Source organism: Sebastes fasciatus, chromosome 15 (assembly GCF_043250625.1).
Source record: "Sebastes fasciatus isolate fSebFas1 chromosome 15, fSebFas1.pri, whole genome shotgun sequence".
In the NCBI taxonomy this organism is placed as follows: Eukaryota; Metazoa; Chordata; class Actinopteri; order Perciformes; family Sebastidae; genus Sebastes; species Sebastes fasciatus.
In genome coordinates, this window is record NC_133809.1 from 8,011,740 (window position 1) to 8,037,537 (window position 25,798).

The window sequence follows — 25,798 nt, forward strand, 5'->3', positions numbered from 1 at the left end:
AGCTAATTGGAAAAATAAGAAAAAAGTAGAGATGAGTAGGTGAATTGAAATTGAATTGAATTTAATGTATACATGTTTTGCATCTTTTACTATTGTGGGATAAAAACTTTGAAAAACAATAAAATATATTTACAAAAAAAGTTTTTTAACACAATTAAAATCAGAACCTTTTTATTTAATCAAAAGTACTAAACGTAGGTTGAAAACAAAACAAAATGTGCCCAGAAAAATACAGAAATTTATTTTAGTTTTGTATGTTTTTTTTAAAAATTCTATTCTTTCCTTTTATTATTATTATTATTATTATTATTATTATTATTATTATTATTATTATTATTACTATTATTATTATTATTATTATTTATTTATTTTCTTAATTTTATTTCAATTTTGAATGTTGAAGCTGTTTTCTCTAGTTTACTTAATGAGTTTGTCTATAAGAACAACTACTTAAAAAATTGGTTTATAAACTATTGTTATTAGGGACTGTAAATTGCATATATGAAAACAACCTCGAAAAAAGGGAAAAAATAAAGTATAAAAAAATATATATATATATAATTTGTAGAGTAGACATTTATTACTTATATTTACTCGTTATTACTCATATCAAAATAGTATACAAATAAAAGTAGTGACCAAATCAGCAGCTGCAGTTGAAGCCGGAAGTTGCCTTCGCTGCCCAAAACACATCCCTCCGCTCTGACATCACTTCCGGTATTTAAACATGGCGGACAGCAACATTAGAGTCGGTGGATGAGGTGTTTTGGTGTTTTGGTGTGTTTTGGTGTGTTTTGGTTCGTGTTAGCCTGATTATCTGGAGCTGCTGGGACCTGAAACCACTTCTGATGCAGCGATAGGAACCAGATCCGTTTGTGGGAGGCTATAAAAGTAAACCTGCTTGTTTTTATTTGGCTTGTTTGCAGTGAAGCGAGGATATAAAACCCGCAGCCACACAGACTCAGAGCGTTTTCACTGTGTAACAGCGTTTATATAGTGAAGCCCTGCTTTCTTTAGACAAAAACACTTTCACCTGAAAGGAAAAGGCACATTTTAAAACAGTAATTTGTTAGTAAATATGTAAATTATCTGATATATCTAATAGCTAGGTAGCAGTGTGAGTCAATGTGAGCTTTGTTTACTGGAGGATACTCTGCAGTTAGGTGAGATGTGAAGTGCCTTTAGCCACCTTATAGCCTACCTGGCTGGCTGGTGTTGAAGTAGTTTGATTGCATACCTGCCACTCCCACTGGCAGCTTAATACTAGACCTGAACCTGGACTAGCCTCTGATACACAAGATGATAAAGTCCCAGTGGTGGACACAGGCTGAAAGCTCAGTTAAATGAGGGTAAATAGCTACTATCTTATCTGGTTTTGATCAATCTAACAGTATTTGTATTAGTGGTCCCCAACATGGGGGTCTTGGCCCTCCAAAAGGTCCCCAGATAAAACCTAAGAGGTCATATGATTAAAAGAAACAATGCTGTTGCACTAATGTTTATTTTTTTTCTGACTTTTCTCAAATGTTAACCATTGTCTTGTGAATTACTGAATACATTTAAGTCCAATGAAATAATCTCACAATGAATGAATGAATGAATGAAAGACTTTATTTCGAACATATAATAAATAAAAACAGATACAAAATAATAACAAACAAAACAAGAGTTATAGTGTCCGAAAAGGAGTAGGTATATTTCCCCACCCCTTTCTCACTTCTCCTCTATTAACTCATATATCATAGAATGATAATATAATATAATATAAAAACTATCCCAGATTTATTTACATCCCAAGTTGAATATATGAACAGCATCCCAAATTTATTTACAACCCACAAATACATCCGGAGTTAAAAAGTATATAACCAACCTTTAACACAACTCTTATCACAACTCTTCCTCAACCATATACCTCCCAAAAATATCTTTCTTGTATAGCCTTTTAAATTGATTTATATTTGTGCTCCCTTTCAACCCATCACCCAACCCATTCCACAAATCCACCCCACAGACTGAAATACACATAGTCTTCTTTGAAAGATAAATATTTCATTGAACTACTAACAACTAATTTCTACATATTGAAAGTGCCTGTAGAAAAAAAATAGGGATACACTGATACGATACCGGATCAGATATCGGGTCGATACTGACTCTAATAGCTGGATCGGGTATCTGTGGCAATGGGTCCGATATAATCAATTCAGTTCTATGTTTATATACTATACTATACTGGGATTTTAATTCATGTTTACATTTTGACCAATTTGTTGCAGCTACATTAAAAAGGTTTACACTTGGATTGTAATTAATCAAAATAATTCCTGTTAATTTTAAAGATTTTTTACCAATTTGCTGGAGTACAATTTATTATTTTAATAAATAACAATTCATTATATATATATTTGTTACATTTTGTTTTACAAACCCAGGAAGGTTTTGCACTTATCAATGTTATCAATAGCATCTTTAAGATATTATAAGCGGTCATCAGTTTGGTGTTAAAAGGAGCTCACTTTGTCTACCAGATATAAATATGTGTCATACAGTATGCTGCTGATGTAGTAATAAATACATTTGAAGTAAAATTACTTTTGTTATTAACACTTAATTTGCTTTCTGTGTAGAGTGTAACCATGAGTAGCCGACGAAAGAGGGCCCCTCCTGTGAGGGTGGACGAAGACGCCAAGAAGAAGTTGGAATGGAACATGCTGGACGATCGCAAGAACGAGGAGATCCAAGAGGATGACCAGACACCGATCTGCTCCATCCTTCCTGTCGACCCTCCTCCCAGCAGTTCCTTTCTCTCAGCCACCGAGGACGTCCTGGAGGCCGCCTGTACCAGCTCCGTCCGCTTTACAGAGGAGCTTCCCGGTACGTCGTCAGACAGCACCTCTGCCTCGGCCTCCCTCAACCTCACCGTGCTGCCAGCTCTGAAGCTGGGCAACATCTGGAAGGCGCTCATTGGGGAGTTCAGCGTCCGGGCGGCTTGGATCCCATCCGACTGTGAACAGAGAGCGTTAGTGCTCCACAAGATGGGTGAGCAGCTCTGCCTCAGTTACAGCAGCTGTGATGATAGCTCAGGGCTGCAGTGGAGGCCTGATGAGGACACCTGCACGGCAGAGTGCAGCCTCAGTGTGATCCCGCTGGAGGACCTCGACTGGATGCAGAAGAGGGCGGTGGTGCAGCTCTGCCACCAGGAAAAAGAGGGCTCAGTCAAGGTATGAAGAGATCTCAGAGAGTATGGAGTGAAAAATATATATATTACTAATTATGTCCGTTTCTTCATCATCAGGTAGCCAGATAAACTGTGTTTATGGTGATACTGTATGCGTGTGAAAGATGTTGAGACATTTCCTCCACCAGCTGTTGTTTGTCTGCATCTGGCAGGTGGGGATTTACTTGCTGGAAGCTGGGCTCGGGAAGCCCGAGTTCCTCAGCGAGGGAAACGCTCGGATGAAGAAAGCAAATCAACTAATGCAGAAGTTGATGGAGTATTTCTACGATTTCATTATCCCCGGTAAGAGTCTAGTCCTAATGTCTAATGCATCCTGTGTGATCCAAGTTCTCAAAATAAAATCCTTGACTTCTCTGCTGTATTTTCCATGTTAGAAGTTGTAGTGAACGAGGAGGAGGAATGTGACACCGACCTGGAGAGGCAAAATGTGGAGGAGCTCTATGATTACGTCAGACATCTGCACCAGAGAGACAGCCAGGAGGTGACCTATGACGTCCAGCACAAAGCTTTGATTCCTGTTCTCAGACCCTACCAGAGCCAGGCCGTCAACTGGATGGTGCAGAGAGAAAAATACAGGAACTCTTCACCGAAAGGTATACTCACTTCTTGTCTGGTACAACTGCTGCAGTCTCATGAGATGTAAAACTTTGAAATTTAGGATGAGGCTGAAGGGGGCTGTTCTAGTGGTTTTGCACTTAACTACAAATCATGCACATACGTTACTGCCAACCTTTTTCCAAAGTGTAACATACATTTTTAGACTCTTTTCCCTGAAATTGGAACCTGGAAATTGGATTTGGTAGCACCTCTTGAGCACTGCTGAAATTTAGGTTCAGGAACTCGCCCGCAAAGCGGGAAGAGTTCAGTGGAAACAAAAGCCAAGTTAAGTTCCTGAGGTGGAAAAGGCCTACGTTAGGACGATGATAGCTACGTCAATATTTCCTTTTTCTTTGCAGAACAAATTCTACATTTCCTCTGGCGGGAGTTGGTCACTTTGTGCGGCAAGAAGTTGTTCTACAACCCCTTTACCGGCTGGTAAGAACTTGAATGTTAACAGGTCAGTTCTCTTAAATCATAAGAAACATATTTCTATCTTACCACTAGAACTATCTGCCCCGGCAAAATGTTTCAGTTTTATGTGCTGAGAATTGAACACATCTTATTTTATATGTATATATTCACTTCTTTGAGCAGCACAAATTAAATCCCATTCATCTCCATTGTGTTGGGTCAGCAGCAGTAGTGTCATGAACTGGTATCTCAAAACCTCAGCACATAAAACCAAAACATATCTGCATGGATAGATACCACTAGAGGTAACTGGGGAAATATGTCTTTTTGAATTTAGCTGAACTGACCCTTTAATTTGCTATTTTAATGTCCTTACCTCCGTTTTGCTTTAGCTTCAAGGATTACTTTTTAAGTGAAACATGAAAGTATTTTTCAGCATTTTTTTTTTTTTCTTTTTTTGCAGCCTAATCCGAGAGTTTCCCCTGGCGGGCGTGGAGTGGCCCGGTGGGATCTTGGCTGATGAAATGGGGCTGGGAAAGACGGTGGAGGTTCTGGCTCTCATCCTGTTTCACACCCGACAGGGTCTGGAGCACGAGGCCCTCACCCTGCCTGTGGTGAGGATCAGCAGGCAGCTTTAGTTACGAATGCAGAATTTCACCTTTTTCTTCCCCTCATTTTTCTCTCTCTGTACCTTCACCCTATTACTGCCATGAAGGATTTTTTTCTACTGTTTTATTTATTTTAATATGCTCTGTGAAGACGGCATCAGCTACTTTGTCAAAGTGTTAAATTGTTTATCTCTTTTGGTCTTGCAGGGAAGATCTGTAAATTATTTCGTACCTCCTCGTCCCCTAGAGAGGGAGAAAGTTATCCGCTGCAAGTCTGAAGCTCAGCCTAAAATAAAAATATCCTACCCAAGTATGTCACTCACCGTCTTCTCAGTCATCACAGCTTTTAATGCACTTTGAGTTAGATATTTTTTACACTAATCTGGTTATTTGTGTGCAGCCGTGCGTGTCATGCTCCTCACCGCAATCAAGGAGATGAGATCCGGCAAAGGAGCATCCGTCAACGCCATCTTCACCTACATTCGCGCCACTTATGGTTATGACCTCCTAAAAAACCGCAACCACATGAAGAAGACGCTGGTGAAGCTGATAGATGAAGGCCTGGTCCACCGGGTCAAAGGTCGTGGTTTGGCCGGGTCATTTAAACTGGGAAAGAACTACAAAGAAACAAAGAAGACATCAGTAGGAGCATCCAAGTCTGTAAGAATAAAGAGATTAGATTCTGAATGTTTTATGCTGCAAATATTACTTGGTTGTATTATTGAACTTTTGTCTCATATCTTTTTTTGGTAGAACTCCAAAAACACAGAGAGCTCGCCCAGGAAAATGTTTCAGAGACGAGCAAAAGAGAAAGCAGAAGCAGCTCTGCAAAACTCTCTTCTTACAGAAGATCATAGAGATCAGTACTCCCCTGCATCGGACTTTCTGGCACCGGAGGAGACGGAAACAAAGACGGGATGGGATGAAAGTCTGAACAAGAAAGCAGATCAGTCAGATGACATGCTGGATACGTCTACCGCAGTCTTACAGATGTCTCAGGATAAAAGTGATTCGCAGGATGTACCCAGAATGGATGATCTACTTGAAGAGAGGGGTGAAGCTCCTCAGCTTGAACCAGAGGAGACAGAAACCCCCACCAGAGAGTCTGTTGTCCCCTTCAACACCCCGGACTACCGCTTCGAGTGCATCTGTGGTGAGTTGGGCATCGTCGACTACAAGGCTCGTGTCCAGTGTATGAACTGCCAACTGTGGCAACACGCAGACTGTGTGAACTACAAAGAAGAGAGCCTTGAAACGACACCTTTCTACTGCCCTCACTGCCTGGTCGCCATGAAGCCCGTCTCCACCGGCGCCACCCTCATCATCTCCCCGAGCTCCATATGCCACCAGTGGGTGGAGGAGATCAACCGGCACATCAGGTCCTCCTCGCTGCGAGTGCTGGTGAGGATATGGATGGGTATACGAGTCTTTTGGTATAGGGCTGGACAATTAATCAATTTTATCGAAATTGCAATACGGCGTAATATTTTGACTTGACTTTTATTCTTCGTTAATGCATGTACTCACTTCTCTCCTCTTAGCTCTCACACTTTAACCTGCATTCTCTTTCACTTCCACAAAAATGTTCAGCTTAAAGAACTAATTAATATGTCTTCTTTACCTCAGGTTTATCAGGGTGTGAAGAAGCACGGGTTCATCCAGCCACACATGCTCGCCGAGCAGGATGTGGTCATCACCACGTACGACGTGCTGCGGTCGGAGCTCAACTACGTCGACATTCCCCACAGCAACAGCAAGGACGGACGCCGCTTTCGCAACCAGAAGCGCTACATGGCCATACCCAGTCCTTTGGTGGCTGTGGAGTGGTGGCGCATCTGTCTGGACGAGGCTCAGATGGTTGAATGTCCCACTGCCAAGGTGAGAGGAAGGAAATCCCGAAATCAGGTCTTGTGGTTTGGTAGTTATCTGAGAGGATAATGGGTAGTTTTTGTGTTTATAACCTTATTTCTGTATTAGAAAACCATATTGATTCTGACCTCAGCATTGTGAATGTGTAGCTAAAATCTTATTTATTCATAGGTTGTGTGTGAGATGTCAGACTATGTGTTTAATACAATGTTTTAATTCAGTATGTATTTTATTTTACCATCAGGCTGCAGAGATGGCTCTACGTCTCGCATCTGTCAACCGCTGGTGTGTCAGTGGCACTCCTGTCCAGAGAGGCTTAGAAGGTAAAATCAGAAAAAATCATTACATAGAAGAAAATATCCAAATTACCAAAGCAGGCCTTGAGTAAGAGGCTACGTGATTTGTCTCTTAAGACTCTGAACAATGTTTAAAAATCATCAAAACCTGATTTAGACAACAAAATTAATTTCTAAACTGATGATGTTTTCTGTGCAGATCTGTACGGCCTTGTACTTTTCCTGGGAGTTGACCCTTACTGGGTGAAACACTGGTGGGACCAGCTGCTTTATCGCTCTTATCGCCGTGGAAACACCGAGCCGCTGTACATTGTAATTGCTCAATTATTGTGGCGTTCAGCTAAAAAAGACATCATTGATCAGGTAGGACAACAAAAATTCTGCATTTTTGTGACCAAAATTTAAACTATAAATTACTTTGAATTGATTTTACTGATTTAAAGAACAATTTCAATAATGAAAAGACATAATGTTGCATTTCAGAAATTGTAGTTCAAGTGTGTTTAATGACCTGCTCCGTGTTGTGTTTCCAGATCCAGATTCCCCCTCAGACGGAGGAGGTTCACTGGCTAGACTTCTCCCCCGTCGAGGGTCACTTTTACCACCGTCAGCACGAGGTCTGCTCCCAGGACGCTCTGGTCAAACTCAGGAAGATCTCCGACTGGAGCCTGAAACTTGGCAGCTTGGACCGCCGCACCGTCCACACCATCCTGTGCCCGCTGCTGAGGCTGCGTCAGGCCTGCTGCCATCCGCAGGCCGTGAGGGGGGAGTTCCTGCCTCTGCAGAAAAGGTAGATGACACTTTGCATTATGTGTTCAAGGCGAGAGGAGAGCTCTTTATCTGAAGGCAGCTGCAACGGTTAATTACCAATCTAGCTAGACTAAATCACAGCATTAGTAACGGTAATAGACCGCAGCAACCTTTTTGTCAGCTATACAATGTGTATTTGTGTTTATTTAAAGTTGATCCATTTGCTGTGGAGGGTTTGTTGAGTGTGTTTGTGTCCCCTCCACCCCAGCACCATGACGATGGAGGAGCTCCTGAAGTCCCTGCAGAAGAAATGTCGAGTGGAGTGTGAAGAAGCTCACAGACAATTGGTGTGTGCACTCAACGGCCTGGCTGGAATCCACATCATCAGAGGTATAGAACCCAGCCTCTGTACTTGTGCTCCCACTGCTCCCAGTTTCCCATGGGAATCAGTTCAAACACAACACAAGCCATGATCTCATCTTTGTGTGTCGAGACGTTTTGTTGCAGCATGTGCATAATGTGGCTGGAGTAGCGCGTCTCATAAGCTCCACATGTGACGGGACATGTTGAGTGTCGCTAATAATCACCGTCTCCTTTGCAACCTGCAGATGAGTTTGTAGAGGCGACAGAGATGTATAGAGAAGTGCTTCGTTCATCAGAGGAGCACAAAGGCCGCCTGAAAACAGATTCATTACAGGTATACGTTCACATCCCATTCATCACGTCTGTGATTTACATATGAAGGGGTTCATTTCTCACAAGAGACAAGAGTCTTTAAGGTTTTGATTCTACAGACATTAATTCATGATGCACATTAGATTTTTATTTCTAACCACTGTGGATAGTTTATAAACTGTGAGTTTATATTAAAATGTCTGATGATTTGTGTCTTTTTTGTGGTAAATCAGAGACTTCATGCTACCCACAATGTGATGGAACTGCTGAGCGCAAAGCATCCTGGGATACCTCCCACGCTGAGAGATCACCGACTAAGTGAGGAGGTAATTCATAAATATTTCACTCAGGCAGAACACATTTATTTCACATTTATAGTTTTCGTATCCGCATTATTTTGGTTTTTAATAATCATTTTGTTTCTCTTCCTCTCCGTGTCTCTGCAGGCAGAGCAGCTGCGACAGCACTACATGACCAAATACGACTCAGAGGTAGCGGACGCCCATCAGGCTCTGCAGCCGGTGCTACAGAACCTCAAGGAGCTGAAACGCAAAGTGAGAACTCCTTTATCTCTACACTGAGGCAAACCGTGCCTCATATTATAACAGATAATCTGACAAATGAATGTACGCTACTATGTATACTACTATGTATACTACTATGTTGTGTGCGGGATCAGCCATAAACCTACATTTAAACCTGACTTAGTGGGGTTCAGGGAAACTTAAGAAAATCCGTTTGTGTCCCCTGAAAATGTACTAAGTTAGGTTTGTTTCACACCATAGTAATTAGTAAAATAGTTTCCTTGTCCTAACGGGAGCAAATGCTGTTTTATGATGATGTTTTATATTGTTTAGGTTGGGTATTTTTTCTTCCCTACCGTACCTGCAAGACTTTAGATGCATTAGCTCTACCGTGAGTTTAGTTTCTGATTTACTGAATGAGATAATTTAATTGCTGGAAAGACTTTTGTTAAAAGTTTGAGTCTACAGCAAGGTTTATATTTATATTTGGACACACTGAAATCAGATTGATCTGAATTTGGAGTAATGTTGTAATTAAGACAGAACCAAAAATGTCTTTTCTTCATGTGATTAACTTTCTTTCTGAAGGTCAAGCTGAACACTCCCTGGTGGTTGGAAGTTATCCAGAGGGCGATCCGCAGCTCCTACGACGACGACCTGGTGTCCCGCATCAAGAACGAGCTGACGTCCAGCTACAAACAACAAGCCAACAAGCTCAGCATGGCAGACAAGTAAACTGTTTTTTTATTTAAAAATAAGATGATAATTAAACAGTTATCCTTACACTAATGTGATAAAAGCTAAATGGTGTATCCTGCAGGTTCCGTGATGGTTGTGGTCTGCAGTTCCTTCTCACCACACAAATGGAGGATTTGATGAAATCCCAGAAGACTGTACGAGAGGCGGTGAAGAGTCTCGAAGGCCCGGCTTCAAAGAAAGTGATCGATGAGGTCACCATTTGTCACCTCAGGCCGATGAGACTGCCACTCAATAAGTAAGACGTCAGCAGTTTTAGCTTTGTTTCAGTAATATGGTGTAACATGAAACTCTGCTTTTTAAATGCTGACAGTGCCTGTTGTTTTAATTATAACTAATATTTCTTTCTAGTTGTGTTTTTTGCAAAGCGGATGTACTTTTCATCGATTATGAGTCCAAGCTGTTTTCTCACACGTAAGTAGAGCAATATTTCAGACTTATCTGTCAAATTGCATGCAAACTTTACTCATTGATTAATGAGGAAAATTACCCGACAGGGTGAAGGGTCAGACGGCCATCTTCGAAGAGATGATTGAAGACGAGGAGGGGCTGATGGACGACCGTCTCCCCACCACCAGCCGAGGTCTGTGGGCAGCCAGTGAGACGGAGCGCTCTCTGAAAGCCATCCTGTCTTTTTCCAAAGTGAAACGCATGGATCCGGAGCTGGTGGAGGAGGGCAACACCTTCATGGAGCTGTTTGAGAACTGGAAGAAAGAGTACAAGGTTTGTACACACACTTAATTCATTTTCATTAATAACAAACTACTTTACGCTGTTAGAGTATGCGCTAGAAAAGTGAGTTTGGAAAGCCAGAAATCTCAACAGCTGGTGTATTAATCATTGTAAGATTGGTATTTATCAACAATCACCCCCCAGCAGAGTTTCATGGTCATATTGTTGGCTGTAAATAATATACACAATGCCCCTTTTAAATGCCAATATTAAAGAGAGAAAGGAGTGGAGTGACAGCTTCCTCTGTGCCTTCTCAGGTGCTGCATGAGTACTGGATGGTGCTGAGGAACCACGTGTCGGCCATCGACGAGCTGGGGATGGCCACCGAGAGACTACGTGTGCGTCTGCCAGACGAACCGAAGCCCAAACTGCTGCACATCATCGAGCCGCATGAGGTGAGTCAAGGACAATGAAACATCTTATTATTATTAATATTATTCATTATAACAACTGGTAACAACCAAACTACAGCCCACGGGCCAACTGCGGCCCATTGCCTGGGAATTTTTTTAAATAAAACTAGAATATAGCTTGATACAGGGTGTGCAGTCTTTTCCTACTAGCTGAGTTCTGTTTTGGATAATTTGGATGATAGTTTCACACTGAACTACAGTGTAATTTATGTAATAAATGCGCTGACTGATCACCTTAAAGTTTACTTTCTTTATCATTTTGCCACTAATACGAGCATGAAGGTAATATGACGGGGTTGGTCCTAATTAATAAACTGTTCATGGAGGAATTAAAGTCTTCCTCTGACCCGGTATTGAGCACCATTGTTTTTTGTTGGTGAATGTTTCCAAGGATGTAATATTGTGCCGTAACTATTTTTATTGCATTCCTGACCTCTGCCCTCGGTTGTTTTGCTTCCAGGTGGAGCAGAACAGAGTGAAGCTTCTGAACGACCAGGCGGTGGCCAAGTCTCAACTCCAAAAGAAGCTCGGCCAGTACCTGTATCTCACTAATTTGGAGAAGGTAATTTACATTTCATAGTAACTACAAAGTGTAGATATTCTTTCCCAGCTCATTCAGAGACGTTTATCTCAAACTGTGTGGTAGGATCTCACTCTAAATAACATGAATTATTTTGCCCCAGTCCCAGGACAAATCTACTGGAGGGCTGAACCCAGAGCCGTGTCCCATCTGTGCCCGGCCGCTGGGACAGGAGGTGAGCATTGTTTAGTGGTGAGCTATAAGCTATATTTCTGACCTACAAAGCCCTCAGGGGCGCATACGGAAATCGGCAGAACAAGCTCTTCTCGCAGCTCTAGGTTTGCTTCCAAGGGTGACCGCTACTTCTTTTAAACGTCAGCTAAAAACAAACTTTTCATTATATGGTTTGATTTTATGACTGTGTCTCTTCTCCAGTGGGCAGTGCTGATCTGCGGTCACTGCTTCTGCAACGAGTGCATCGCTATCATCGTGGAGCAGTACAGCATGGGCTCGAGGCGGCGGGCCATCAAGTGTGCCATCTGTAGGCAGACCACGTCCCACACAGAGATCTCCTACGTGTTCACCACCCAGTCGTCCAGTCAGGACCAGGACATACCGGTCAAGGTCAGTCTGCAACACCAGTTATGGCTAAATCCAGATTGTCCAAAGGTTGTTAGATGTATTTTGTTGCCCACCTTAATGATTGAGATGATATTTATGACCATAACTAGCACTTATTATGGGATTGTACTTTGATTCATGCTTTGTAATGTATGTAATTGTAATTTAACACAGCTTTGGTTGACACTATATTCTAACTTTGCTCCTCCTGTGTTTGTCAGGGAAGCCACTCGACCAAAGTGGAGGCCGTAGTGAGAACGCTGAAGAAGATTCAAGTGAGCGACCCCGGGGCCAAGTGTCTCGTCTTCTCCACGGTAACTGTAAACTCTCCCCGCTCTGTAAGCTGCTGATTTATTTTGATGATATGGAGTTTGGATCTGACCCAGAGTGTTTCTTTGTCTCTCCTGCCTGCACAGTGGATGTGTGTCCTGGACATCATCGCTAAGGCCTTGTTTGACAACAACATGGAGTTCTCTCAGATCAACGGGATTCACAAATTCCAGGTTTGAATTTTCACTGTAACTATTTCTAAATATGCTTCTTAACACACAGTTGTGCTAACCTCACAGTTGCTTTTCCCTGCAATATGCGACACAACTACACCAGGTGGGGTTTAACACTCAGGGAAAATTCACCTGTCACAGAAAACTTCTCCAAACACATTTTCACACACTTTCTAAGTCGACGCTGATGTCTGTCTTCTGCTGATATAGCAATTCTCCAATTTTCCGCTACACCCAAACACATCATTCCTACGGCTTTATATTTAGGTTAAATTGATTTTTTGACCTACAAATATACCCACATGATAAGAAAACAGCCCTAATCCTATAATAGTGGAAATCCAATGTCCAGCTCACCAACAATATCTTATCTTTTTGCCCAAGGCCATCTCTTCTGAACATTCGATTGGAAATACATTCCAAAGTTTGTGAGATACCTGCCGACAGACAGACAGATGCAGACAGACTGACCTTAGCTTAGAACAACTCTTTTTAACATACGGCAAGTGAGCAAACTCTGGCGAATAGCACAAAAAATTGTCCAGATATACTATGAGCACTGATGTGTAAAAAGTAAAAAAAAACTCCTATCACCAATATTTATTTTATTTTTTTAAATTGTTGATCAAAGTGTTTTCTTTTTATTTCAATCTAAGAATTTATCCAGAGTTTGGATGGATTGCCCTGCGTTAAAAAACAGTGTTGGCTACGTTGTGGCATGTTGTGATCTTAATTTAGATTCAGAGGTTCTTCTGTAGTAAAATTTGGGGGGTAAACACTGAATACTTTTAGCTTCAGCTGAAAAAATTAAAAAGATATTGAATACTGTCACAAAATGTCTCAGGAGACTCTGTGTTGATTAAAATAAAGGCTGTCACGCTATCAGATTTTCACTACACAATTATCGTGGCCAAAAGAATTCACCATAACAATATTATCGCGAAATCTATAGACAATTTGAAAAATAAAATATAATAATGCCATCAGTCAAATTCATCTTTAACTTTGTTTATTGTGCGTTTTTTCTCTTTTTTGGCAAATTAAATACACTTAAAGTACGAGTGTAGGGAGGTGGAGAGAGAGTCTATAACCATAACTGTGTATATAAAATTATTTAAGAGGCGCTGTATATCACGGTTCTCGTCAATACCCGTATATCTCGACACCTCTATTAAATCCCAAATGAATAACCCTTAGATCTTCTTTTTAGATAACTGTTTTGAAACTTATAAGAAATCCCACACTTCTTGAACTCAAATAAGTACATGCCAGGAATCACATGACCGTAACTATTGCACTGGCTTCACTTTCACAGGAGAATCTGTGCTCCTTCAAATACGAAGAAAAGATCAACATCCTCCTCCTCCCTCTCCACACCGGCTCCAACGGTCTGAACATCATCGAAGCGACTCACGTGTTGCTGGTGGAGCCGATCCTCAACCCCGCTCACGAGCTCCAGGCCATCGGCAGAGTTCACCGGATCGGCCAAACCAAGTAAGACGCCGGGAGTCGAGTCTGTCAGAGGACGATAAATTCCAGATTAAAATATGTAGATGTGTCGATGTTTCGACCTGCATTCAATGAAATTTTGTTTGATAGCTACCGTCGTGTTTGTGTGTTTTGGAGGTTTTATGGCTTCAATCATGGCTGTTATCTGTACAGTATTTACTTTAGTATTACACTTAATGACGTGCCTCCACTATTTTGTACATTCTGTGTGATTTCTGTTGTTTTCTCTCTTTCCACCAGGCCAACGTTTGTTCACAGATTCCTCATCAAATCCACCATAGAAGAGAGAATGCAGGCAATGATGAAGACGGCAGACAAAAGGTAAGAATCGTAACAGAATATAGTCAATCGTACTTTCGACACATTTGTATTTAAAGTAGGGCTGTCAATCGATTAAATAGTAAATCGCAATTAAACACACATTTTTTATCTGTTCAAAATGTACCATAAAGGGAGATTTGTCAAGTATTTAATACTCAACATGGGAGTGGGCAAATATGCTGCTTTATGCAAATGTATGTATATATTTATTATTGGAAATCAATTAACAACACAAAACAATGACAAATATTGTCTAGAAACCCTCACAGGTACTGCATTTAGCATAAAAAATATGCTCACATCATAACATGGCAAACTGCAGCCCAACAGGCAACAACAGCTGTCAGTGTGTCAGTGTGCTGACTTGACTATGACTTGCCCCAAACTGCATGTGATTATCATAAAGTGGGCATGTCTGTAAAGGGGAGACTCGTGGGTACCCATAGAACCCATTTACATTCACATATCTTGAGGTCAGAGGTCAAGGGACCCCTTTGAAAATGTCCATGACAGGTTTTCCTCGCCAAAATTTAGTATCACTTTGAGTGTTATTTAGCCTCCTTCTCGACAAGCTGGTATGACATGGTTGGTACCAATGGATTCCTTAGGCTTTCTAGTTTCATATGATGCCAGTATCTTAAATTAGATGCGTTAAATCGAATTTGCGTTAACACGTTATTATCACGTTCACTTTGACAGCCCTAATTTAAAACCCATAAATTCAGAGGCAAGCGTTGACATTCAAGTGTTGGACAGTTCTGATTAAAGCTTTTTTAAATTCTAGTCACACCAGCACAACCATGAAGCACTCGGAGGCTGCCGTGCTGACGGTAGCCGACCTGGCTGATCTGTTCACTGAAGACACAGAACATCTGGAGTGAATCTCAACACCTGGACACACAGCGCTCACTCTTTACACGGCGGTGATAGAAGTTCTCTGATTTTTGCACATTCAACTTTTTTATATGAACATGCTAATGTTATCAAATACATTCCCAATAATGATATTTTATCAGATCACTGACGGCAGACTACGACGTGTCTCTTTATTGTATTGAAATGTTCAATATCTTTGGAGTATTTGTGCTCACTTGTTGTCATAGTTGTAACTTAATGATTCAATAACTGCTGTCCAAGTACATGTTTGATTGTCACATTTGACTACACTGAACTGTATTGTTGCTTGTTTTAATCTAATATTAAGTACATGCATTTATATACAACTTCACTGTCTGTTAGGTCGAAAATGGAGGAATTTTAAATGCTGCAGTCACATCAGTGATTGAGGTATTCTCACTACTATCAGGAAATAAACGTCTGACAGGATGTCAACCGGTTATGACCAGCTCTTGTTGTCCGGTGCTTTTATTATCTTGTTATTATCTCTGTGTAGTAAAAGGGAAAGCAGGAAGGAAGCCATTGACCTTAACTCACTTTCACTCCTTTACAATTGAAGTGAGAGATTATAGCAGTATTTTCTTCTGCCAGACAATCTTCTTAAAGCTATTTGTCTGTTAAAAACAATGCCAGACAATTCGGCCCAACACTTACGGTTGTCTTATTTGCAAGACAAAAAGATTCAGTGTCTTGGAAACTAATCTTGTAAATTAAACTCATAAAAGTCAGAAAGTGTGAGACGTTTTCTGCCTCATTATCTCACCTTTTTCTTTACAAATTGTCTGACAAATTTAATGGATTTGTGGCTGTTTTATTACATTTCTCCTGTCTTTTTTAATGTGATGAAAATAGTGTTTCCTTTCTTGTGTTTGCTTGTATTTTACGGTGTCTTCCACCACACACGTACACTCGTAGCTCTTTGGCATCGACGCTGAATTGCCCTTGACTCGTAATGACTTTTCTTTTCGCCTGACTGACTGGGATTCCCGCACCAGTAAAGATTTTAAAATGTCCAGACAAAGGATGTAGACAACAAAGAGAGCCGGCCCTGTACTGTTGCTCCTCTTTACATGGTTACCAGACTTGTTGTTGCTGCCCTGTAGTAAGAAACAGTTGTAAGATGTTTACTGAGAGGACATGGCAGCAGTAGGCGGTAACATACGTGTTACCTTGGACTCCCCTCAGTTCCCCCTATTCATGTGCGGAATCTCATTGTTGGCGGGGACATCATTCAAGCTGGTGTTTTAAGGCCGGAGGGAGGCTCCCAGTTCATTAGAGCTGTGTTTCGAGGGTTGGAGTGAGAGAGGAGTACTACGTCTTGTGGTGACAGGACAGCGAGCGGTGGTGAATAGTCCCAAGAAGATTCACAGAGAGGGCCAAAAAGGTAGCGGAGTGGCTGAGCTAAGAGAAAACCAGAGGGAGAGTCCTTGGAAGATGGCACCTGCCAGTTTGGTTTTTGCCTGGTTACTGTTCACCATGAGGATGGTCACCTCGGCAGAGTTTCTGCAGCCTGAGGAGGAGGAGGGTGAGCTCACACCTCACATCACACACCCGGGAACCAAGTGTCAAGGGTCAAACTAACTGCTTTTTTTAGGGAAAACGTAGTCCTTCAAGAAGTCGTTAGAGACATTTCTCATATTGACGGTTATTGGTTTAACATCGGCTTCTCTGACTTTGACATGTTCTTTCAAAAAGGGACGATTTAGTGCTTCAAGTCAAGTAAGAACCTCTTTTTATAAAATGGTGTTTCTATTCACAATACCAGTAGTGTAATTTAGAAGTGGTGAAAGAAGTATTCAGATCCTAAGTAGCAATACAATCGTAAGTATCGAGTATAAAAGTACTCATTATGCAGCAAAATGACCCTCCGTCTGACTTACATTACATTATTGGATCATTATTATTGATGCATTAATGTTTAAGCAGCATTTTAATGTTATAGCTGGTCGAGATGATGCTAATTTTAACTACTATGTATACTCTGTGTAGTTCAATCTATTAAATACATCATACTTTAAGACTATGTAGGAATTGTTTGTATGTAAAGTCTTATTTTGAAAAGTTACTTTAGCTGTCAGATAAATTTAGTGGAGAAAAAAGTACAATATTTCCCTCTGAAAAGTAGTAGAGTAGAAGTATAAAGTAGCAGAAAATGAAAATACTACAGTACTTGAGTAAATCTACTTAGTTACATTCCACCACTGACAGACTCTTAAAATTATAACAACTCCACAGAGGAGAAGGCTGTGCACTGCAGGAAATCTCCATCTTATCAAGTCTATAACATAGTCCTAAAATATGTATTTTGTTAGTGCTCATCATTCTGTAATGAATTTTTGTAATCATTTTCTACAAGTGAGTGTCTTTATCAAGGAAGGGAAGGCATTTTTCTGCACTAGAATCAAGACAAATGCAACTTGATTATGGAAAATATTTGAAAATTCTTGACTCTTCCTCCACTTGCAGATTTTATTTTTGAAAATAAGACTTTAAGACAAAAAATGACTTAATAATAAGGAGAGTTTACCACTGACTATTTTTTATAGACAAAGTCCAGCCTCCAATATCTAGAGATTGTTTATTAGATTATGTGTTGATACACAAAGTGAGTTTAAATATCTATACTTGGAGTCTAGGAGAGAAAACATCTCTTGACATTATCTTAAAGAAATGTTTTTGTGTGGATTTAATCTGTTTTTATCTTGTTTCTATTAGAGCTCAATGAAACTGTCATTTGTACCAACGACCATGTGGAGGTCGTTATTCCCAGTGCTTTCTTCCTCAACAAACTGCCTCCAGTTTATGTAAGTGAACTCAAAAGTCTTTACCCTCCACTTTTACTGATATCCTAAATTATTTGCTGAGCGATTTTGCATAATAATTGATTGATTTTTTTGTATTGTTTGTTTAGGTTTGGGATTTGCATCTAAATGATCCGGATTGCCGCGGCGTCGAGGTCGGAGACGACTACGTTTTCAGCATAAAGACGAACCTCTCTGACTGTGGAACAATAATGGTATCACCTTCAATCTTTTACTCAATGTTTTAACTTCTCAGTCAGGCCATGTCTGCAGGAGTCAAAGAGTCTTAACTAATCAAACGTTGCACGTGAACTCAGACATTTAGAACAACCTTTAACAAAAGATGAAGACAAACTACACTTGGTATCTTCATTATTGACACCATAAGATCCTCCATCATAGTAAATTACCTATTTTACGATGTCTACGGTTGTTGTGGGAACCGGGATCTTTTCACTGCCAAAAAAGGAGCTACTTATTGCACTTTACCAAACAGTAAAAAATAACTTGAATAAGACCAGACACTTTTTTTTCTGCTGTGACGTAAATGTGGACTGTGAGGCTCTGTGTTCACTATGGAATTAGCTCATAGCAAGTATAATAAGATGGACAGAGAAAGGCACATATTCAGACAGAAAGGGGTGAAGAGAAAAGAAGGGGGTGGTGACATTTATGTCAAGAAAGAAGGGCAGTGTTGTTCCTTTCTCCTACAACAGCGCAGGACCTTATTCAAAGCAGTGAGGGGACCCTGAATGGCCTCGCCGTTCTAAATTATCAGGATTTACATGGAAATGATGATTATTTGTTGATGTTCACTGAATAGGAAGGCCGTAAATCACTAGCCAGCTAGCCTCCTGATTATTTTAACCCAGCCACTCTCGTGGATTCAAACTTTGGCAAAGTGTAAATCCCTACTTCAGCACACGAGTGTCCTTGAAATCGCTTGCTTGGAATGCATGGCGTTTTTTTTCTTGTAAAGCAAGCAAAAGGTTAACGCGGCTTTCAGCGGGGAGGAAATCTCCCAGTGCTCCACCTCAGCAGTTTTACAAGGTTTTTTCGCAGAGCGGCTGGAGGAAAAGTAAAGCCTGCTCTGGATTAGATGGCTGTTGCTAAAGCAGAAGAATGCCGTAGCTGTCAATCTCGCTTTGACCTTGAACTTTTTAAACCCGCCGTCAGACAAGAAAATGACTGAATTGTTGGGTATAAAGGTCAGACACTTTTTTATTGAAACATGACAGTGTCCTCGCTCCTGTTTCAGTAGATAGTAGCCGGAGCCTTCAGGTTACTCAAGTGCAGTTGCCAGTTGTGGCGTAATGAAGACTTGTTGCTCGCTGTATAGAGAGACCTGTCAGTGGTGCTCATAGTGGGGGGTTGTGTGTTTACCAAGAGGTAGTAAAAGATGTCTCCGATGTGAGAGCTCAAGGCGGCGACCACAGAAGCCACCCTCCGTCTGCTCTCAGCAGGAGCCCAGACAAACCTCGGACACAACCTTTTCACCCGTCCACATTTTACGGTTTCACCTACGTCAGCTATTGAACAGCATCACTCACATTTACAGTGTGTGGACGGACGGATGATAACCGTAGAAGTTATAGCTTGGGAAAAGAGGTTACTGTACATAAAGGGACCTCAATGGCTCCTGTTTTAATGTGATTCTCACAACCAGGAAATGTTGCAGCTACAGTATGTACAACAACCACATTCACACCTACAGTCAAAGTCAAAGCGTTTGTTGTCATGTGCAACGGTTAAAACAAGTTTCCCTGTAAGATGAAATTCTTCCTTTGCTTTCTGCTCCCGAGTGACATTTACAAGGAAACAAAAAGTATAAGAAATAAATAGAAGAAAATATATACAGAAAGAAAGGACACTATGTACAATATACAATAAAAAATAGAGCAGAATGTTATGTAAAATATACAATATTGAATAGAATAGAAAAATAGAACAGTATCTGTATAACTGTCTTCAACAGTATCCATACTACCTTGCTTACAGTTGAAAATAATTTATTTATAATATATTATTTATTATATATATATATATATAATATTAATAATATTATTATATAATAATTATATATATTATTTATTAATATAATTATTTTTTTATAAATTTTTATTTATGAGTTTATTATGTTATTATGAGTTATTTATTGTAGTAAACTGAATATTCTTGGACTATAAGTTAGAAAAAACAAGACATTTAATTGATGCAGCCTTGGGCTCAGTAAAATGATGGTGTCCATTTTTCACTGTTTTCTGATGTTTTATATACTAAAAGATTAATTGATTAATCAAGAAAATAATCGGTAGATTAATTAATAATAGAAATAACTGCATTGATGATACCGTATGCTAATAGATAAAGCAGTGATCATACAGTACATGCTTTGAAGTCCTTAGATATATAGCTATGCCGTTTTCTAAACTATGATGATGATGATGATGATAGAACGCTTGAAACTTGATTTAGACTTGAAAAAATTGTTTGTGAGCATCTCAGCCACGAGGTAGAGGAGTGCAGGTCAGGGTTAGTGGGTCACCAGGATTGCTGAGCTGCCTGAGGTTTTTCATTGACCAAATTAAATGAAACATAAGAAGAGACCCCCTCTTGATATCAGGTACCTGCTCTCTTCAAGCTCCCTTTCACTGCAGATTGCCGCAGTGGTTCTCACACAGAATAGCATCGTGGATATCTCTTCTTGTATTGGCAAAATATAAAACAGTTGCACTTAAAAAATTTAAATGTGTCTTACTTGATTATTATTTTCTCTCCTCAGACCTCAGATGAAACACACATCATGTTCATAAACACTATACACAACAACGACTCAGACGTTATAACGAGAAACTATATCAACATCACATTTGTCTGCCGTTACCCCATCAACTACCTGGTCCAACAGCCCAACGGTGAAAACATGATCAGAGTTGACGTCAGGTTAGTGTTTATTATTAATTTAATCTATTTAAAGTTATTTGTTTTTTGTTTTTTTATATATAGCTCCTTTAATTGTCTCCTCTCTACAGAACCATCACTCTGAACACAGAGGACGGGAACTTCTCGGTGTCCATGTTACTGTACAAAGATGACGCCTTTGAGGACAGATGGACCACCGTGCCGTCACTGACGCTGGATGACGACATCTTTGTCAAAGTTTTCATGGTAATTTTTATGTGCAGAAAGAAATTACTAGACAAAAAAAAGAGGATGACTGCCAACATCAAAAGGAACCAGAATTACAATTTAACACATTTAAATAAGTGTTTTAAAAGAAGCTCAACCACACTAAATAGTGAATTTCACTATTTGACCTCTGCTGTCAAAGTTAACGCGATAACGCATTAACACAAATCGGTTTAATGCCACTAATTTCTTTAAGGCATCTTGCGATTTTTAGGTTGTAGCGGGCTCAGTTTTAAAGCTAGAGTGAAGTTACTGGTATCATATGAAATTAGAAAACCTTCCTACCTTCTAATAATAAATACATACATTTGCATAAATCAAGCATCCCATGTTGATAAGAGTATTAAATACTTGACAAATCTCCCTTTAAGGTACATTTTGAACAGATAACAAATGTGTGATTAATTTGCAATTAATTTTGATTAAATATTTTATTGATTGATCGATTGACAGCCCTAGTTTTTATGCTGTTTTGTTTTTAAAAAATGGCATTACAAATGTACAAGGGAAAATATATGTCAATGGTCTTAATTAAACTTTGACTAAATATGTAGTCCCTGCATTTGGCTTGTAGGGCAGAGCTGGTGAAGAGTTGTCTCAAAGGTAACGTTAGACTTTTAAGCACATCATATAAATTTTCACCTTGAGTGACAAAAAAAGTTTTTTTATACTACACAGTATTAAAGTTATATTAAACTTAATAGCTGCACCTTACAATTGGCATGATGTTTGTGTAAAAATGTAGTTATGTAAAGCAATATTTTGTGTTTTGGATGCCATCTATGAAAAGGGAAAACTGGGAGTAAAATATAATACTAAGAGTCCAGAGACTGTGTATGCTGAGCTTTGAAAAACACATTAAAGCCTCTGAAGTATGCTTACTATTGACAGCTATTTTTGGAGTAGCTTAAGCTCGTTGTTACACGACGTTAAGCAATATGTTGTGCAACCGACAACACTCGACCCGAGACCAGATAGTAATTTGAGTGCTGCCGTGTTGTTACAACCTCTTGGTACAGACTACAGCTGTTGTTTACTTACTATGAATCATCAATTTGTGGCCTAGTATGGAGAAGTAATAACCGTGTGTAAAGAATGACTCAACACCTGTGTGTCCCACAGATACCGGCTCACCTGATGCTGCGTATGGAGAGATGCTGGGCGACGCCAACCAGCGATCCGTACAGCAATATTCAGTACACCTTCATCCGAGACAGGTAAACCTAGGAACAGTTTAAACAAAGGAGATTTTTTTTATTATTTAATATGAGCAAATAATAAAAGCTATACATTGGCAAAGCCTCTTTTCCATTTGACTTGCGGTGGGAAAAAGTCTGAATGAAAGATAGCTTTATAGATGTTATGTTGAAACCTGATTATGGCACGTGTGCTATTTCTACACTCTGTCCAAACAGCTCTAAGCCCTCTTACAGGAGCTGCTGTTGAAATCTGAAATAAGAGAATTTGTTGCTCAGAGAGCTGGCCAGACACTCAGAGCCAGGTCATGTGACTCCCGTCTGAGAGGCCACGTGTGTTTCAGTTCAACAGCTGTGCATGTCCTTGACAACCGGGCAGTATTTGGTACCATTAGCAACAGCAGGGCAATGAAATGTACAATGATTTGAAAATGGCAGAGGGGAAAAGAAAATCTGTCTCCCACTGTTGAATCACTGAGATAGTATTTACATTATTTCTAAGTGTTGTGTGTTCCTTGTGTCTATTTTTAAAGTACAGTATTTCACCCTCACTGCCACCGGGCCTCCCTGACTTCTTTTGTCTCCCTTCCCGTATAGCTGCCCGGTGTTGTCAAACGAACAGACCCTGAGCGTGCTGAAGAACGGCCAGGGCCCGGAGGCCACGTTCAGGATACAAATGTTCAAGTTTGTCGGCAGCTCGTACACCAACGTCTTCCTCCACTGCAACGTCCAGATCTGCCACAACACCCCGGGGCTCTGCCAGCCTGTGAGTGAGCTCGTGCAACACCCATTCCTCAAACTGGTAGTCAGAGGCCAGTTCAGACAAGTAGCCCCACTATATGAGCAGCCTTAATATAGACCCATCGGCCTAGAATTGTTTTTCAGCCGTTTGAGCTCGTAGTTAAGCTGTCCCAATTTGAAATGTGCACTGCTTGACCCTGAGACTTGTATGAGGGGGTGGAAGTAATAAAAATCAACTTGGAGGTGATGAATATGCATGTGAATTGAAAATGGAGCCATAAAAACGTGATAAATTATCAAGTGATTTGATTAAATTAATTATGAATTAAAACAGCTATGATATGATGAAAACAGAGACATGTTTCATCATTTTCCGCATTTTACATTCATCATTCATAACATATAATTGCCATTTATCATTTAAGGAAAGTGGCCTCAAGGGTGGAAGTAACATAAAATAATTGAAGAAAAAGGAAGTGATGAAAATTCGTATGAATTAACCCCCTGAGGCCTGCGGGATCGTTGACTTTAATGTCTTTCAGAGGCTCCAGTAGGTTCAGTTTTAGGGTTAGAGTGAAGCTATCATATGAAACTAGAAAGCCTGGAATCCATTGGTACCAACTATGGCATGCTACCATGTCGGGAAGGAGGCTAAATAACGCTCAAAAGTTGGGCTAAATCTTAGCGAGGAAAAACTGGCATAGACATTTTCAAAGGGGTCCCTTGACCTCTGACCTCAAGACATTTTTCGTTAACAGCACGCAAGTTTTGTTACTTACGCCCAAAATGTCAATCAAAAACCACACCAACTGACTACAGAGCAGGCAAATGTCTGCACAAATTCAACACATTCTCACTCTATTTTTAAATTCACATATATTTTCATCACTTCCCTTTTTTCTTCAATTATTTTTCGTTACTTCCACCCTTGAGGCTACTTTCCTTAAATGATAAATGGCAATTTTGTGTTGTGAATGATGAATGTAAACAGGGAAAAATGATTAAACATGTCTCTGTTTATCAAATCACAACTATTTTAGTCAAATCGGCTATAAATTAATCAAATCTCTTGATAATTTATCACTCCATTTTTCATTTAACATGCATTTTTATCAATGAATTTTTGTTACTTCCACCCCTCATACACTTGTAGTATCTGTGTTTCATTTATGTTTTACTCATGTATTTGCCAAACAGAACTGTTCCAGTGAAGGTGAAGATGAACTAATCAGGATACGGAGAGACATCCCTCTGTCCCATACTGTGTCTTATGGACCAATCAGACGACTACTAAATGACAGTGAAAAGCCCGATCTGAGTAGGTTTATTTCTGTAACTTACATATGGATCTTTAGCATTTAAATCTTCAAAGACATTCTACATAAATGCATACAATTCATATGCAAAGTGTGCTTCCCACCTGCTTCCTTTTTTATGTAGATGCAGGCGGAGTCCCTCATGTGGAGACCTTTGTCCTCGGGGGGCTGCTGGTCGTCTTGGTGCTGATCACAGGAGTGTTTGGGAGGCTGTGGCTTCGCTCCAGACGGTTCTACCCGGCGCGGGAGGCTCAGCTCACCCTGTCCAACATTCACCACATCTCAGAGGTGGCCTCGTGAATCAGGGGATCAGGGACCTTTTTGAGCAAAGAAATGGACACATAAATATGTACAAATACAAACACACATGTACAGGTGTGATTTATGATAATAATGAAGGCTTTGCATATGTTTCTCTTTATAGAATGTATTTCTTTAATTGTAAGAAATCAGCTTAATAAAAGGTCTCCCTCAAGTGTTGTCTCCTATTAAAAGACCAAAACCAACTGTTTGCTAGTCTATCTCTCAATACTTTTCAACTTCCCGACCCTGTCAGTGTCCCTCCAAGCCCATTTCTTCTAACTTAAGTCACTAATAATTTTTTGTGAAAATTCTTTTTATTCCTTTTTTTTCCAAACATAGCATAACAAACATAACAAAACATAACATCGGTGCCATAATACAAAAAAAATAATTATATCTTACATTTAACATTTAATATGTACATACATATATACAGAAAAAAATAACATCAAAATATTTTTTTAAATAATTTAATTAGTTAGTTAGAATTAAAAGTAACAAGTACTACAGAAGTATGTTTCATGGTGGTAAGATAGAAACCTTAAATTAATTAATTAATTAAATAAATAACTGGTCACTAATAATTTTGAATAAAGAGTAAATAATTCCCTAAAACAGCTGGGTACTGTAGTTTTTAAGCAAATGTTTCTCAGGTTAAACAGCAGTAAATAATGAATTTGCCGGGAACTATTTCAGCTTTGTTTAATTACACATTACTGAATATTTACAGCACCAGGACAAAATAAGCCTCACTGCCCATGTGTGTGGCTCTTATGTGTGTTTTTAATAGTTTTTGGACAGTAATAAGAGGTCTGTGGCACAGACCATATAAGGCTTTGGCTGCACAGGCAAGTTAGTAGGACCAGTTCATGCATTCATTATTAACAGTATTAGCACTTCATTACCACTATTTTATCCTTTATACATGTACAAGTCATTTGCATTGCCTGGCAAAGAGTCTGCATCCACAAATAACAGAGACATTTAATGAGTGATAAATGTAAAA

General features: G+C 39.8%; 2 protein-coding genes and 1 long non-coding RNA gene across 6 annotated transcripts; 2 read left to right on the forward strand and 1 right to left on the reverse strand.

Moving 5' to 3' along the window:
• The first annotated feature begins 705 nt into the window (after nucleotides 1-705).
• On the forward strand, nucleotides 706-15,694 carry shprh (SNF2 histone linker PHD RING helicase). Of its 3 annotated transcripts, XM_074660446.1 has the most exons (30): nucleotides 707-891; nucleotides 2,631-3,224; nucleotides 3,394-3,523; nucleotides 3,616-3,834; nucleotides 4,198-4,276; nucleotides 4,716-4,866; nucleotides 5,068-5,170; nucleotides 5,261-5,520; nucleotides 5,614-6,261; nucleotides 6,487-6,738; nucleotides 6,974-7,052; nucleotides 7,225-7,388; nucleotides 7,559-7,815; nucleotides 8,044-8,165; nucleotides 8,384-8,472; nucleotides 8,684-8,776; nucleotides 8,897-9,004; nucleotides 9,563-9,705; nucleotides 9,795-9,968; nucleotides 10,082-10,144; nucleotides 10,228-10,453; nucleotides 10,720-10,857; nucleotides 11,336-11,437; nucleotides 11,559-11,630; nucleotides 11,831-12,019; nucleotides 12,238-12,330; nucleotides 12,433-12,519; nucleotides 13,835-14,013; nucleotides 14,269-14,349; nucleotides 15,134-15,694. In XM_074660446.1, exons 2-30 carry the CDS (start codon nucleotides 2,640-2,642, stop codon nucleotides 15,228-15,230), a joined length of 4,983 nt encoding a protein of 1,660 aa, XP_074516547.1. In that variant the 5' UTR covers nucleotides 707-891; nucleotides 2,631-2,639; the 3' UTR covers nucleotides 15,231-15,694. The 3 variants fall into 3 exon arrangements, with proteins under 3 accessions (XP_074516549.1, XP_074516547.1, XP_074516550.1); XM_074660449.1 differs by lacking the exons at nucleotides 707-891; nucleotides 2,631-3,224; nucleotides 3,394-3,523; nucleotides 3,616-3,834 and having other exon boundaries at nucleotides 4,204-4,298; XM_074660448.1 differs by lacking the exons at nucleotides 12,238-12,330; nucleotides 12,433-12,519; nucleotides 13,835-14,013; nucleotides 14,269-14,349; nucleotides 15,134-15,694 and having other exon boundaries at nucleotides 706-891; nucleotides 11,559-11,647; nucleotides 11,831-11,968.
• Nucleotides 10,295-24,731, reverse strand: LOC141783259 (uncharacterized). The gene is made up of 5 exons (XR_012597243.1): nucleotides 24,594-24,731; nucleotides 22,371-22,459; nucleotides 14,214-14,290; nucleotides 13,934-14,034; nucleotides 10,295-10,434 (listed from the first exon to the last, which is right to left on the reverse strand). It is a non-coding gene; the product is annotated as an uncharacterized LOC141783259 (long non-coding RNA).
• LOC141783258 (pancreatic secretory granule membrane major glycoprotein GP2) lies at nucleotides 15,836-24,964 on the forward strand. 2 transcript variants are annotated; one of them, XM_074660450.1, is made up of 9 exons: nucleotides 15,836-16,771; nucleotides 17,962-18,050; nucleotides 18,158-18,262; nucleotides 20,830-20,990; nucleotides 21,080-21,215; nucleotides 22,359-22,453; nucleotides 23,030-23,198; nucleotides 24,371-24,491; nucleotides 24,614-24,964. In XM_074660450.1, exons 1-9 carry the CDS (start codon nucleotides 16,681-16,683, stop codon nucleotides 24,787-24,789), a joined length of 1,143 nt encoding a protein of 380 aa, XP_074516551.1. In that variant the 5' UTR covers nucleotides 15,836-16,680; the 3' UTR covers nucleotides 24,790-24,964. The 2 variants fall into 2 exon arrangements, with proteins under 2 accessions (XP_074516551.1, XP_074516552.1); XM_074660451.1 differs by lacking the exons at nucleotides 15,836-16,771; nucleotides 17,962-18,050; nucleotides 18,158-18,262 and adding an exon at nucleotides 19,070-19,255.
• Nucleotides 24,965-25,798: the final 834 nt, after the last annotated feature.

Excerpts from the sequence above, each read along its gene's own strand:
- LOC141783258 (XM_074660450.1), top strand. The coding sequence starts at position 16,681 with ATGGCACCTGCCAGTTTGGTTTTTGCCTGGTTACTGTTCACCATGAGG. Across the intron at positions 18,263-20,829 it reads CTGACTGTGGAACAATAATG|ACCTCAGATGAAACACACAT; the intron begins GTATCACCTTCA and ends TTCTCTCCTCAG. Across the intron at positions 21,216-22,358 it reads TCTTTGTCAAAGTTTTCATG|ATACCGGCTCACCTGATGCT; the intron begins GTAATTTTTATG and ends TGTGTCCCACAG.
- shprh (XM_074660446.1), top strand. The coding sequence starts at position 2,640 with ATGAGTAGCCGACGAAAGAGGGCCCCTCCTGTGAGGGTGGACGAAGAC. Across the intron at positions 5,521-5,613 it reads CAGTAGGAGCATCCAAGTCT|AACTCCAAAAACACAGAGAG; the intron begins GTAAGAATAAAG and ends TTTTTTTGGTAG. Across the intron at positions 14,014-14,268 it reads CACCGGATCGGCCAAACCAA|GCCAACGTTTGTTCACAGAT; the intron begins GTAAGACGCCGG and ends TCTTTCCACCAG.